The sequence below is a fragment of the Periplaneta americana genome, chromosome 11, assembly GCF_040183065.1.
Source record: "Periplaneta americana isolate PAMFEO1 chromosome 11, P.americana_PAMFEO1_priV1, whole genome shotgun sequence".
In the NCBI taxonomy this organism is placed as follows: domain Eukaryota; kingdom Metazoa; phylum Arthropoda; class Insecta; order Blattodea; family Blattidae; genus Periplaneta; species Periplaneta americana.
Window position 1 is genome coordinate 143761589 of NC_091127.1, and position 15409 is coordinate 143776997.

At 34.7% G+C, this 15409-nt stretch overlaps 2 protein-coding genes across 3 annotated transcripts in view; one reads left to right on the forward strand and one right to left on the reverse strand.

Moving 5' to 3' along the window:
- LOC138709388 (pro-resilin-like) overlaps nucleotides 1-8211 on the reverse strand; it is a 45131-nt gene extending 36920 nt beyond the window's left edge. Inside the window, exon 1 of the mRNA XM_069840126.1 lies at nucleotides 8105-8211. Within this exon, the coding sequence (XP_069696227.1) occupies nucleotides 8105-8131 (27 nt within the window). The 5' untranslated portion in view covers nucleotides 8132-8211. The remainder of the gene's footprint in view (nucleotides 1-8104) is intronic.
- The window catches only part of LOC138709386 (neurobeachin-like protein 1), a 686489-nt gene that overhangs the window by 141817 nt on the left and 529263 nt on the right, over nucleotides 1-15409 (forward strand). The window lies entirely within an intron of this gene.

The window sequence follows — 15409 nt, forward strand, 5'->3', positions numbered from 1 at the left end:
CACTGGTTGGGCGAAGTTCCAAGAAGCAATAACTCGTGGATTGTGTGGTCCACTTAAGTGATGTGTTTGGGAAATTATCATATTAACCCGGTTAAACTTAAATAGCGACTTTTTTATTCTCGGCTGTAAAAATCAAACTCGCTTAATAGCTGAGACATGAGTATCGCTGGTTAGATTTCTATTAGATTTTTTTTTTCAATGGTGTATGCCATCTATATTATCTTTCTCATTCTTGTTAGTCACCTATTTTTGCAATCTTTTCATAGTAGCACATACCTTCTATTTCATTAGCGGGTACTTGCTATTATAATTTTATTTACATTAACTGTCCCGTCTGTCCCGATCCGTGTTGTAGTGGTCTAAGGCATCCTGCCTAGGATTCGCGTTACAGAATGCGCGCTGGTTCGAGTTCTCATGGGAGAAGAAATTTTCTCATGAAATTTCGGCCAGTGTTCGGGACAGGTGCCCACCCAGCATCGTGATGCACTTTGGGAGCTACTATAGGTAGCGGAATCCGGTTGCGAAAGCCAGCTATAACGGCTGGGGGGATCATCGTGCTAACCACACGATACCTCCATTCTGGTTAGATGATCGTCCACCTCTTCCGGCATGTGGGCGTGAGGCCAGCAGCCGGCTGGTCGACCTAGGCCCCTCACGGGCTGTAGCGCCACGGATTATTATTATTATTATATTATTATTATTATTATTATTATTATTATTAACTGTCCTGTCTGGAACTTGTGCGCCAAAGTTGTAGACCTACTGTGGAGGTATCTGAGTTGCACCATGGGTGATAATGAAATTTTTATTACTATATATATATATATATATATATATATATATATATATATACATACATATGTGTGTGTGATATTAATGACAAAGAGGACACGAATATACCTCACGAAAACTCCCCCCTTCCAAAACAATCTTTTTCCTCCACAAATTGCTTAATTTCAATTTGACTTTCAGAATTTGAACCCAGGACTCCGGTGTTGAAAACAGACGCTTTAGATTTTGGACTAGTAGTACGCCCTATTTCAGTATTAGGGTTAGTTATATGTTATACCTTGCGAAAGAAGAGAGATTTTCGATAAATACTCGGAAATGAAACAAACTTTATCTAAAGGAAGTATTTATGTCTTTCTATTTTTCTGTGTTGCTTCACAGTGTGGACGAATTATTACACAGATCTTGAATATACTACTGATATATAAACCCCTAATAATGATGCTGAATGTGGAAGGGAGTGTGAAAGTGCGTACATATACAGGATGATTCAGTAAAAGCGTGCAAAAATTACTCAAGAAATAGGAAATGCTCTAAGGAACATTTTCAAATGTCTTTGGTGTCTTTTTAATCACATGATAGGCTCAAAAAGTCTAATTCTATTCTCATTTACCGTGAAAGCCTATTATCGCATTTTTATTTTACTAATTCAACATCGATTTAATCTAGCATGCCTATATCCATATTTGAATAGTTAAGTCGGAGGTACACCTTTCGCTAGTATAATTTTACTAATATTTCAACATTTATTTCCCTCTGAATCTGTAAGTCCTCTGGAAACAAAAATTGGCATGCTTAATATACACCATCTGTACATCAAAAAATAATTTTAATGTTTCTGATAGCTAGTAGTTATTTTTTTTTAATTATAAAACATTTTTGAGAACTTTTTTTTCACCCGGGCAGCGTTTTAAAATGACTATTACACTCTTACTACGTCATACTACTTTTGACCAATAAAACGGTACGAAAGGACGTATTTCAACCAATCATGGCTGCTTATCGCACAATTTTATCGCGTCCCTAGCATTTGTTTAATTTTATCGCGTCCCTAGCATTTGTTTAATTTTATCACGTCCCTAGCATTTGTTTCTTTGTTTGCCAACATTTGAAACTGCGCTGGTATGGACGTCAAAAATATATATAAAATTACAAACCACTCCAGTCGATGCACAGCAGTTTCAAATACGACTCGCATTGGCATTCAAGAACAAGAATTAATAAAAATCACTGATCATACCTATGCATCTTCTGAAATCCGATTTACAAATAAATGAAGAGCACCATTAGGAAATCCTGAATAAGTTGAATACACCATGTAGGCCTAAATCAACTAGTTCCACTTCTATTACGCACACGTCCAATATAACATCAATTGAACCACCAACCACATTCAAATTTGAAAATTGTACATTCAATAATTATTCCTTTTAAAATTATTCATTCGGAAATTCTGAATAAGTTGATACACCATGTAGGCCTAAATCAACGAGTTCCACTTCTATTACGCACACGTCCAATATAACATCAATTGAACCACCAACCACATTCAAATTTGAAAATTGTACATTCAATAATTATTTCTTTTAAAATTATTCATGTTTATTTTTTTATGTCATCGTCGTTAATTAAAACTTTTCTAACACTTGTGTATATTAGTTAGGTTATGTTATAGCTTTTTCTCTGAGAGGATAAAAAGAACTTCTGCTATATGATATTATGGATAGTCACGTATCAGAGATTGTTTAATATTAAGATTTATTGAATAGTAATCATTACAGTGTCTGTATAAAGACACTACTGTCATCTAGCATGCATCTAGCGTAATATTTGTAATGTTGAGATGGTGCAATAATACATTTGAAGACAGTTGTATTTTCGTTAGTCAATTAATATTTTATTGTATTGGAGTACTTCGTTACTTCTAATCTTTATATACTTTGTTCTAATCGTGTAATAGTCAATTAAATCCCACTCGAGTTTTGATTTTCTCTAGATAAATCAAAACGTCTAGTGAGATTACTATTGATAATCCAAAATATACGTGAGATATCTTAATTAAACTTTGCATGCATGTAAAGTTTTCTCATGTGAACAACATATAGTAAAATGTTTAAGATAGAATGAATAGTTTATTTAAAAAAATAATATTTATCAAAATTTTTTGAAAAGAAATTAGTATAAAATGAAATAAAAAAAAAGAAATATTTTTGAAACTAACATATAGATTTTAGTATATGTTGTAGACATGTTTATTAAAAATAAATCAAAAGAATAATTATATCCAAATTCAAATATTTGAGTAATTTATCATTAAAACTCTGTCCGACTGAAAAAATCTAAAAAAAATTTCTTAATTAAAAAAATAACTATTGGGTTTTCAGAAACATTAAAATTATTTATTGATGTACAGATAGCGTATATTAAATATGCCAATTTTTTTTGCAGATGATCTATAGTTTCTGAGAGAAAAAAAGTTGAAATATAGCAAAATTATGCTGGTGAAAAATGTACCTCCCCCCTTAAATTACAAAGATAATTGACTTGAGAAGATTAAAATTTCATACAGTTTTCAGCGCTACCTATATACAGTATGTTTAGGGACCATACATGACATAATAAATCTTCTGCTAAGGAAATATCCTCGTGATAATTTGCTTTATTGTTGTTGAGTACAGTGTTTTCTGAGGAAGACGCGATTGATGTTATGGTGCTTTACATCATTTTATTTTATTTGAAATGTTATTATATTTACTTTTGAGAATCTTATATGCCTTTGAACATTTACCCTGTAGATAATGACAAAATAATCTCATATCTTAAACGGCATAACTATAGATTATATATGAATAATTTCAAGGGAAAAATTGTTCCGAGGCCAAACATCGAACCCGGAACACTATTTCCCATAAAATTATTCAAGTCAGTTTTACAGGAAGCTATACATGAAAGCCAGATTTGCATAATACACGTTTACTGTTCGTTAGCAGAAAACCACAAATTTAAGTCACACAGAAAGTGTCCACTCAATGTTCAGTCTCTGACGTCTCGTCAACCCACTTGAGATATGCTGAAATAAAGGGAATAATTTAGCCGCTGTCTGGTAAAGTGCCTGTTTAGTTCAGTCGGTAGAGCATTGGCGTGCTCAGCCAAAAGTCTCTGGTTCGATGCCCGGCCCAGGAACAATTTTTCCCTTGAAATTATTCAAGTCAACTTTACAGGGAACTATCCCTGAGTCAGAGTTGCATTTAATATTATGTATGTTTAGTTAAATCATCGTAGAATAAGCACAGGAGCGCGTCGTACAATTCCGAAACATTAAATTTCAAACACTGGTTTCAGATTCTCGTCTCTAGTCTTTTTCTGTTATCAGATATATTAATTTTCAATTTTCACAACTGTATTGCTTCTTCATGTTGTGTAGTGTTTAATTGAAACTGCAAGCATTGAGCAAAACACTAATAGCTACGAATTGTATTTTAGTGTTCTTTATACAGGGACATCATTTTATTTTTACTAACATTTTTAATATTAACCTGGCTATACCTTTCTATTAACGATTGAAACAGGAAACACCGTTTGCTACCCTTTCCACGACGGAGTTCGATGATACTGGCGTAAAATACAAACCACTTTACTAGGTATAGGAGGGAAGAAAAGTAGTTCATCCATTTATGTAAACTAGGAAATATCGCAATTTTGAGTTTGATGATTTTCATTAGGTTTTTGTTTAATCAAAATACAGTACTGTATTAACACTTAGTGTTTTACACACGAATTGAGCTATCCATTCGGAAGTGTTAATTATGCAGTGTATATTGTACTGTTACAGCACATTAGCGTACTATATAGAGAATGAAGTTAAATTGAAAAATAATCATAATATGGATATTTAAACACATTTTAGAAAATGGTGGCCGTTCATTTCGATACAGGCTTCAATTCTTTTGTCCATATTATCGCACTATAGACTATTGTACCTAATTCCAATTACCAGTTTCGTCCTTCGTACGAGTAACTCATGTTGAAATAATTCTGTACCTACTCTATAAAAGAGTACCTTACGTACTGTAAATTCAATCTTTACTTCTGCCCGATCCGAAAAGATAAAAATCACTCAGAAATGCTATCTACTGTCCGTTCAAGTGGTTTTGTCGCAGGGTTGTAGAAAGGGGGGGGGAAATCACGTGACAGTTAATTACTTAAGGAGGCCCTTTTATTTAAGTTACTTTAAACACTTGAATAGTATTACGTAGACGTCCAATTCCTAACAGAAATTAATGTTTTCAGAAAAGAGCTAAGATAACTCAGCTACTAGACTTTACAAAGGGGCGAACAGAAGCAGGTGGGGGAAACCGGGATGCGACATAGGGAAACGGACGACAGTACCCGTACGAAAATATGATTCAATATTGAAAGCTCTTTCGTCACTGGAAAACGCGAACATATTTATGAAACGTACTATACTCAGTAACTCGGTAAGTACTGCTTACGCGCCCTCGGCTCTGTGTCGTGAACGGTTGGAAGTTTACTAGTAGAAGGGGTGGGAGTGAAGTACATTCCAAAACTCAGGTACAATAAAAATTGAAGTAAAAATAAAATGATGTCCCTGTATTTTGGTGGAATGGAATGAGTGTAATGTTCCTAATGTTAGGGAACTATTTACTAGTTCTGTTTTAGGCTCACAAGCAAACATTGTGATGGGGCAGATAAAAAAGTTAAATATCTTTTCTCCTACCATGTTAATAATGTCAGAAGAAGTCCTTTTACATATTTTGGCCACTCAACCGCAATTACGAGGCCGTCCAGAAAGTGGTTTTCCCTGGGGCCGTTTACAGAAAAAAATTGCATGGAAAGATTTATTGAAACAGATACAGTAATTGTTGCTCTATTTGTCAACATATCCCCCACTGAAACTGAGACATCTGTCATGCCGTGGGATCAATTTTTGTATCCTTGTGTCGTAGAAGTCTGCCGCCTGGGATCGGAACCAGCGTTTGACAGCCGTCTGCACCTCTCTGTCGTTCCATGATATGACAAATGTCTCAGTTCCGGTGAGAAATATGTTGAAAAATAGCTCAATAATTGCTGTGTCTGTTCCAATAAATTTTTCCAATGAAATTGTGTTTTCTTTCTGTTAACGGCCCCTGACGAACTTACTTTTTTAAGGCCCTCGTAGAGTGGCGAAAATTTGTATAAGCACTTCTTTTGACATTATTAACATGGTGAAAGAAAAAAAATAACTTTTTTATATGCCCCCATCAGAATGTTTGCTTGTCAGTTGAAGTAAGGAGTCACATACTCTAGCACATACCTGCACAAACAGCGCTCAACGAGAGCGCGCGCTCCTTCGGAGCGGGAGAGTCGTGTTTACCGCTCGCCGAAACGGAGAGGAAGATACGTCAGAATGACATAGACTTGCTACAGGTAGAGGAGAGGGAAACGACCACTCAGTTATCTAGTGGAGTGCAGTGTGTAGGCCTATTCTCAGTAACTTTCACATTGCTTACCTACTGCTACAGTACAGTATGGAGGAATCTAAAAGACGGAACATAACATTTAACATTTAACGATTTACAGCTCGAACTTATTGATCTTCAATGTGAGCTAAGGGCTAAAGATCGTTTGAATAATAGTACTAGTCTGGTTGAGTTTTACAAAACTAAACGTTGGCAATAATATCCACGAGTACACAGGCTGACTGTGAAATTTTTTTTATTATTTTAGTAGGTTATTTTACGACGCTTTATCGATATCTTAGGTTATTTAGGATCTGAATGAGATGAAGGTGATAATGCCGGTGAAATGAGTCCGGGATCCAATACCGAAAGTTACCCAGCATTTGCTCATATTGGGTTGAGGGAAAATCCCGCAAAAATCTGAACCAGGTAACTTGCCCCGACCGGGAATCGAACCCGGGCCACCTGGTTTCGCGGCTAGACGCGGTGTGGACGGCTGTGAAAATGATTGCTATGTTTGGCTCAACATTTATATTTGTGAGCAACTGTTTTCTATAATCAACTTTAATAAAGGCAGACATCGAACTTCTGTAACTGATGTTTCATTAAGATCAGCAGGCTACTGTTCCTTTCAGCTGCCAACAGCATAAAACCTCGTTTTGATGTACTGATAAATAAAAATATAACAAAATGATATTGTACATTTAAGTAGCTATAGAATTTCTATCATTTGTGTAAAATAAATATTTATTAATTAATAATAGTCCAAGATAGTTTTGCAAACACTGAACGGGAATTCATTTCATAAACACTCGTAATAGTACTTCCTTTTGTGTATATTTTGTACGAGATCACCCCCTTCTTCCGTCTATCCCTATACAGTTTCAGTTGCTAGAAATTGGAACTCGCTTCCGAGTGATATAAGGGGTTGTTGGACAATAGCTTCATTTAGGTCAAAATTACATAAATTCTTACTTAACAGATGAATTGCTGATTAATATTTGTTACTTATAATGAAACTAACATCTGTCCATTCTTATTATTATTATCTTTAATTTATCTAAATAGATTTACAAAACCTCTAATGGCAATTACATTAATATTCTCATTATAGAAATAGAAATATATATATTCTCCCTGTAACATAGTCCTAGTAAGCTTATATTAAATTAATTTTCATCATTTTACTAGCTATCTCAAATATTAAATTAATTATAATTCATTGAATTAAATTAGCTCATAAATTAAGTTACTACTTTACCTTATAGATTTATCTAAATTTAAATAAATGTGTAGTGAAGATTATTGCTGGAGAACCTTTTAAGTGTAGTGAAAATATTTGTAATTTAAATTTATGTATTGTATTGATTAAGGCTGGTTGAGTGGAAGAGAAGGCCTTATGGCCTTAACTCTGCCAGCGAAAATAAAACATTATTATTATTATTATTATTATTATTATTATTATTATTATTATTATTATTATTATTATACAGAGCGCAGCTAATATCTGTGAGCCGGCTCGGAGAGCGCAAACCTTGTGCAGGCCTGCTCTAGCATGTTGGAAAATACGTATTCGTACAATTACTACAAAATAACCAAGCCTTAGTACAAGCCTAAAGTCACAAGTAGTGTTTAGAACAAAATATTTGCCACGATTTTTTGGCAAGCACAAAAATTTCGATGTCAGATATAATGTTCCAAAATATTAAAAAATAAACGCCGTATTATTATTGCACTCTTAAATCATCTGCGAGAAATTACACTTCATGAACAACCTTTTATATGTTCTGGAAGTTAATGAAAATGGTTTGAGTTTTTGACCTGCCGCAATGATGTGGTCGCTTGCAGACACTCACCGTACGAGAGACTGCTTGCCACTTCATGGTGCGCACCTCAACCTCACTGGCATCACTGTCACACTCTCACACTCTTCGCAGACTGGCCGCTCTTCCGATGCGACCCTGCTTTATAACATGCGCCTCTCCCGCTGTAGGCAGGAAATGCATGCCGTCTTTTCTTATTTGCACAAAACAGAGGTTTAATGTACATAAAGCTATTGTGTGCACGGTTCACTTGGACCGTAAGAGAAAATATTAGGAAATTGCATAACGATGCAACTCAACAAAACTTGTTCACTGTTTGTAGATATTAAGGGTTTGTGACCCCACAGACAGTACGGAAGTATTGGTGGTTGATGCGCATAGTTATCACTAGTATATTTTCAAGATTGGGGTTCTGTTTGACTATTCAAGAAAATATGTGCCGACATTAGATAGCCACGAATTCTGAAACTCTTTAGCCATGCAGTTACTATGATGTAAGACCTTCAGGTAGACACAACAGACATAGTGCAAACACACAAACACATCTACTTCCTGTGTGAGTAAGACAGATATGTAATTTATGTGTAGAAATAATTCGGCAGTTATTAAAACATGTATATTTTGTATGAAAGCCGCTAATTGGAAATCGAATTGACTGAAAGAGCTGGATCGAGAAATAAACATATTAGGTCTAAATTGGCCATGGAGAGAACTAGGGTCTATAATCACGAAAACTATTAGAATAATAGTAAAAGAGAGGGCAAACGAAATTTCGAGACAAGATATTTTTAGTAATATTAAGATCTAGGATCACTAAAATACTATAGGGAGGTTAAGCAGTTTTGGGAACAGGAAGAATATGTTAGACTCAATTCAAGGGAAGAGAGAACGGGAATGGCATGGTGGAGATTAGGTATCTGGAGACACAAGAATAAGAGAGGGAACGTAGAGAAGGATAAATGTCCTTTGTGTGGACTAGCTGAAGACGCAATGCATATTGCGTTAGTGTCAGGCAACTAATGATTTCAGAAACAGTTGGGTGGATAAAAAATTTCTACAAATAAACGCTATAGTAGCTTATAAAAAATGAATGGTCACCTAAACACCAGCAATCTGCTTAAATTAGGAAAATTTCTTTTTAGAATTAAAATTAGATGGGAAGAGAAAGTCAAAGCCCTAACGGAGATGGAATTATAAATGTTGAGTAGTCACACGATAAGAAACTACGAAGAGTAGTCAATGAAGTTAACAGAATAATTCTTAAGAGATTGAGCATAAAAATGAAAAAGCTAAAGTAGGAGTTTTAAATACAAGAGCTATACTTATTATTAGTTGATTATTATTATTATTATTATTATTATTATTATTATTATTATTGTGAACAGAGGATACTTATAGTTCAATATGTATTAGTTTTTGTTATATTTGTATAGAGAGTGATGGCGGATTAAGAACCGGAACACATCTAATCCGCCATGACGTGAACAAAGATTGATGAAATAAATAAATAAATAAATGAATAAATGAATAAATAAATAAATAAATAAATACATAAATAAATAAATAAATAAATAAATAAATAAATAAATAAATAAATAAATAAATAAATAAATAAATAAATAAATAAATAAATAAATAAATAAATAAATAAATAAATAAATAAATAAATAAATAAATAAATAAATAAATAAATAAACAAATAAATTGATTGGAAATGGGATCTACGACGGTCATTGACGTTTTGTCAGATGGATCCAGTAATATTTAAAAATTCGAATTTAACTTTTTTATTGCTGACAAATCATGTATTGTGGGTCCCTATCACCACGGCATGGCGCGTCCTCAAGTTGCGGATAGAGGAGACTGCCTCCAGATATGGAAGGTAGCTGCGAATATATTGAATAAGCAGTCGTGGACAGCCGATAAGGGGTGGTCCTCCAGCTTGGGGGTTGGGCGAAGGGCTAACAACCCATCACCGTAAAAAACACCTTGTTACGAATCCATACAATAAGCCTCGGAATAGGACTGATTCTCTGGCACGACTACAGAGCACGTATGGGCGAATCCAGAAATGCATAATTATAGAGTGTTAGTTGGAAGACCGGACGGTAAAAGACTTTTGGGGAGGCCGAGACGTAGATGGGAGGGTAATATTAAAATGGATTTGAGGGAGGTGGGATATGATGTTAGAGACTAGATTAATCTTGCACGGGATGGGGACCGATGGCGGGCTTATGTGGCGGCAATGAACCTGCGGGTTCCTTAAAAGCTATTTGTAAGTAAGTATTGCTGACAAACACTTCCTTGAAGAAATGAGCGAAAACGGATATCACGCTTGAGTGAATTATTTTACTTTATGGCATATACATATTCATTTTTATTACGGAACTATATTATCTCTAGAATCGCAAATGACGAGGGTTGCTTTTGTAGTCATTTGCTATACGTTGTTCATTATTTAGAAGTGCATTAGGTTTTAAAATACAGTATTATCATTCGTGCGATCAGTGTTTCGACCAGAACATTCTATCTGGATCAAAATGAGAGTTGTATGAACCAGCAACAAAATATTGTTGTACAAACAACGCGTTCTAAACAATTTGCATTATAGGGAGTGAAGAATTAATAAAATTTGAATCTAAACAATTGAACAGTGTGATCCCAAAATTCGCTCAGTCCATTTGGCCATTTGTATGATTTATACATATACAGGGTGAGAGGGGTATACGTGCAAATATTTTGATATTTGTTTAAGAAAAATGCAAGTGAATTAACGCCCTGTTTACTTTTTCCTTTGCCCTTATAGTTTTTCCATAAATGTGTCACGTATTTTACGGTATGATGTTTTGTGAATGGTAGTACTATGAAACGCCTGTCAGTTTAGGCTATACGCACGTCTTTAGATATCATTATTATACTCCAGCATAAACAGTTAAGGGTGAATAAACTTGCAGGAACCTCACTTGACTTAATGAAGGTTCACTGATCCTGAATTAGCCATCGGTCCCTATACTGAGCAAGATTAATCCAGTCTCCATCATCATATCCCACCTCCCTCAAATCCATTTAATATTATCCTCCCATCTACGTCTCGGCCTCTCCAAAGGTCTTTTTCCCTCCGGCCTCTCAACTAACAGTCTATATGCATTTCTGGATTCCCCCATACGTGCTACATGCCCTACCCATCTCAAACGTCTGGATTTAATGTTCCTATGTTAGGTGAAGAATACAATGCGCGCAGTTTGCGTTGTGTAACTCTCTCCATTCTCCTGTAACTTCATCCCTCTTAGCCTCAAATATTTTCCTAAGAACCTTATTCTCAAACACCCTTAATCTCTGTTCCTCTCTCAAAGTGAGAGTCCAAGTTTCACAACCAAACAGAACCGGTAATATAACTGTTTTATAAATTCTAATTTTTATATCTTTTGACAGCAGACTAGATGACAAAAACTTCTCAACCGAATAATAACAGGTATTTCCCATATATATTCTGCGTTTAATTTCCCCCCGAGTGTCATTTATATTTGTTACTATTGATCCAAGGTATTTGAATTTTTCTATCTCTTCGAAGGATAAATCTCCAATTTTTATATTTCCATTTCATACAATATTCTGGTCACGAGGCATAATCATATACTTTGTACCATCACCATTATCATAAAAAATGAACCTTTTTGTGCTTTCAGATGTATATTATTACATTCACAGACTGTGATAATGGTATGCTCGTTCACTCTTAAACTTTGAGCGTAGGCATGTTGGATTAAATCGATATTAAATGACCAAAGAACACGCATCTACATTATTGGACATCAAACCTGGTATTCTTTATACAAAACAGTTGAATAAGTTCATACATTGTGTAGAGTAATTAATTGTAGAAATATATTATATATTATTACGAAGTACCGAAGTAAATATAATATTTCCGAGCAGAAATTTGCGTCATCTTATGATGAAAGATGAGTGGAACGGAGAAAAATTCTCTCCGGCACCGGGATTTGAACTCGGGTTTGAGCTCTACGTGCTGACGCTCTATCCTCTAAGCCACACCGGTTTCCCATCCTGGTGTCGGATTGAATAGTCTCAGTTTAAGTTCCACCTCTTGGGTTCCCTCTAGTGGCTTAACCTCATGCACTGCGCCGTAGATGTATGACAGTAGCACAATGTCCACACATGTGCAGAGGTGCACTCGTTATGAGTGACTAAGTGGCCGGGATCCGACGGAGTAAGCGCCGTCTTAAATCACGAAGTGATTATTTTTCGCATATCATATACTTTTACGATGTACTGAAGTACATATGATATTTCCGTGCAGAAATTCAGCGTCATCATATGATGAAAGATGAGTGGAACGGAGAAAAATTCTCTCCGGCACCGGGATTTGAACCCGGGTTTTCAGCTCTACGTGCTGACGCTCATAGAAAGATATTGCATTTTAATTGAGAAGCGGTTGTAGGCCTTTATGCCAGTGTACAGGTAGAGTGAAGACAAAGGGAATAAGAAAGTTTTCGGAAAAACTAAATATTGTATAAATACAATGTTACGCGCTGTTCATGTTCTGAAGGTAAAATAATGTGTGGTGGGCGTGACTGCTTGTCTGCATAACAATAGAGCGATGTCGACGATTGCGAGATAGGCCTATATTCCTACTGTTTACTGTTACAATACTTAATTATTTCAGATTTGGGCCAAGTTTACAATGCTGTTTGAGATTTATATTGTTTTGTTAGAAAAGTATTAAATAAATTATAGCCGAATTTTTTAATTACAGTAATGGTTTTTATTCTTGGAAACAGTAAACGTCATTGATGAAGTATTTTTGACAGTAATTACAAATAGAGAATGAACTATTCAGAAGTATAATTTCTGTAATTGGCTAGTATTCTGAAGCTAAAAATGTGTTGTTAATTCCTTAATTGCTTCGTACAGAATTTTTTTTTGTTTTTTGACAACAAAATTACATTTTTCTTACGCACTTATCACAACAATTGTTATAAAGCACGTCATTCTGGTAAACTCTTTAAAACTGTACATTAGGATGCAAAATTGAACTTTAAAGAACCAAGTTGCTAGACGTCGTGTGATCTGTAACAATTGTTGTGGTAAGTGTGTAAGAATAATGTAATTTTTAGTTTAAAATTGGAAAAAAAATCTATATAAAGCAACTAAGGAATTAACAACACATTTTTAGTTTCAAAATACCGCACAATTAAAGAGAGTATACTTCTGAATAGCTAATTATCTATATATAACATTCTTTTACTCTTAAAACTAAGAAAAAAAATATTTTTTAACAATTTCAAATTAGTGTAACTCTGAAAATATTGAGAATAGGACCCGTGTTTATATGACAACTTTTGCTCATAATGTCTTCGGAAATAAGCTCCGTAAATGGCAGTAACTCGTCGTGGTCACTCTGTAAATTGTATTGTATTATTTTGTATTAAAATTATATTACATTACATTATATTTTATATTAACTTATATTATATTTATACATACAGAGTTGTGCCGGTACATTTTCGTTTTCTGCGAAACCCTCAAATTTAGAGCTACCTGTGCATGAAATAAGATTAGAAGCATTGTATTAGATTAATATAATGTACAGTACTAATACTATTGATGTTATAGTATGTTACAAATATTGAAATATCTTTAAAGCCAGACTGAACAGAATTTTGATCATTTTTAAATATAGAGAGTTGATTTCCATATGAATTACCCCATTTTGCATGGAGATATGATACAATTTGTTTTGTTCCATAGTTTAATTTATTACTACTTCTTTACTATAAAATAGTTATATTACCGGTTGTTCTTTATGGTTGTGAAACTTGGACTCTCACTTTGAAAGAGGAACATAGGTCAAGGGTGTTTGAGAATAAGGTACTTAGGGAAATATTTGGGGCTAAGAGGGATGAAGCTACAGGAGAATGGAGAAAGTTACACAACACAGAACTGCACGCATTGTATTCTTCACCTGACATAATTAGGAACATTAAATTCAGACGTTTGAGATGGGCAGGGCATGTAGCACGTATGGGCGAATCCAGAAATGCATATAGAGAGTTAGTTGGGAGGCCGAGGGAAAAAGACCTTTGGCGAGGCCGAGACGTAGGTGGGAAGATAATATTAAAATGGATTTGAGGGAGGTGGGATATGATGATGGAGACTGGATTAATCTTGCTCAGGATAGGGACCGATGGCGGGCTTATGTGAGAGCGGCAATGAACCTCCGGGTTCCTTAAATGCCATTAAGTAAGTTATTAACTACTTCTTTGCTAGAATGATGTGAAAGAATCCTTCAATTTCGTAATTTATTTTAAATTAACAACATCCTGACTGAATACTGCTGTTTCATGGAAGAAGATGTCTCTAACATTTCATAGCTTAGTACTGGAGTCGTCATCTCAGTACACTATGGAGCAAGCTCGCTAGCTCAGTTCTATCCCTTGGACATCAACTGTGCAGCAGGAGTTGGGGGAAGGAATCAGGTGATGGCAGTGGCGTCCGTTCACTTGTTCAACCCTTTTAATCAGTCTCTAATAATTATAATAAAAATAAATACGGAAGAAGCATGTATTTAATTTATTTTAAGAGGAACTGTGTAATAAGTAAATCACTTTTCAGTCTAAGACAAGAAACCAGTTGTATTTTTCCGTTATGTATTTTAACGTTTTTGAAAGTAAATAGTTTTTTTTTTCATATTAAAGTAATTGAGAACTTATAGACCTATAATGTATTTTCACTGTTACAAAAAATTAAATCGAATCCATTAGTAATATTTAAATCATGTCGTCCTATTCCTTTGTTCAAGTGTCGTCAATGAAATAAAATAAATTATCCATTTTTTTATCTGACACTATATATAACAAAACCAATTATTTCTCATTATGTATAACATATGAAACATATTATCTTTTCTGTTACAAGACTGAAGTAAATTATTTTATTACAATGTAAATAACAAATGATAAAAATTATTTTCGCTGTTCATTAACCAGTTATATTACCGGTTGTTCTGTATGGTTGTGAAACTTGGACTCTCACTTTGAGAGAGGAACAGAGATTAAGGGTGTTTGAGAATAAGGTTCTTAGAAAAATATTTGGGGCTAAGAGGGATGAAGTTACAGGAAAATGGAGAAAGTTACACAACGCAGAGCTGCACGCATTGTATTCTTCACCTGACATAATTAGGAACATAAAACCCAGACGTTTGAGATGGACAGGGCATGTAGCACGTATAGGCGAATCCAGAAATGCATATAGAGTGTTAGTTGGGAGGCCGGAGGGAAAAAGACCTTTGGAGAGGCCGAGACGTAGATGGGAGGATAA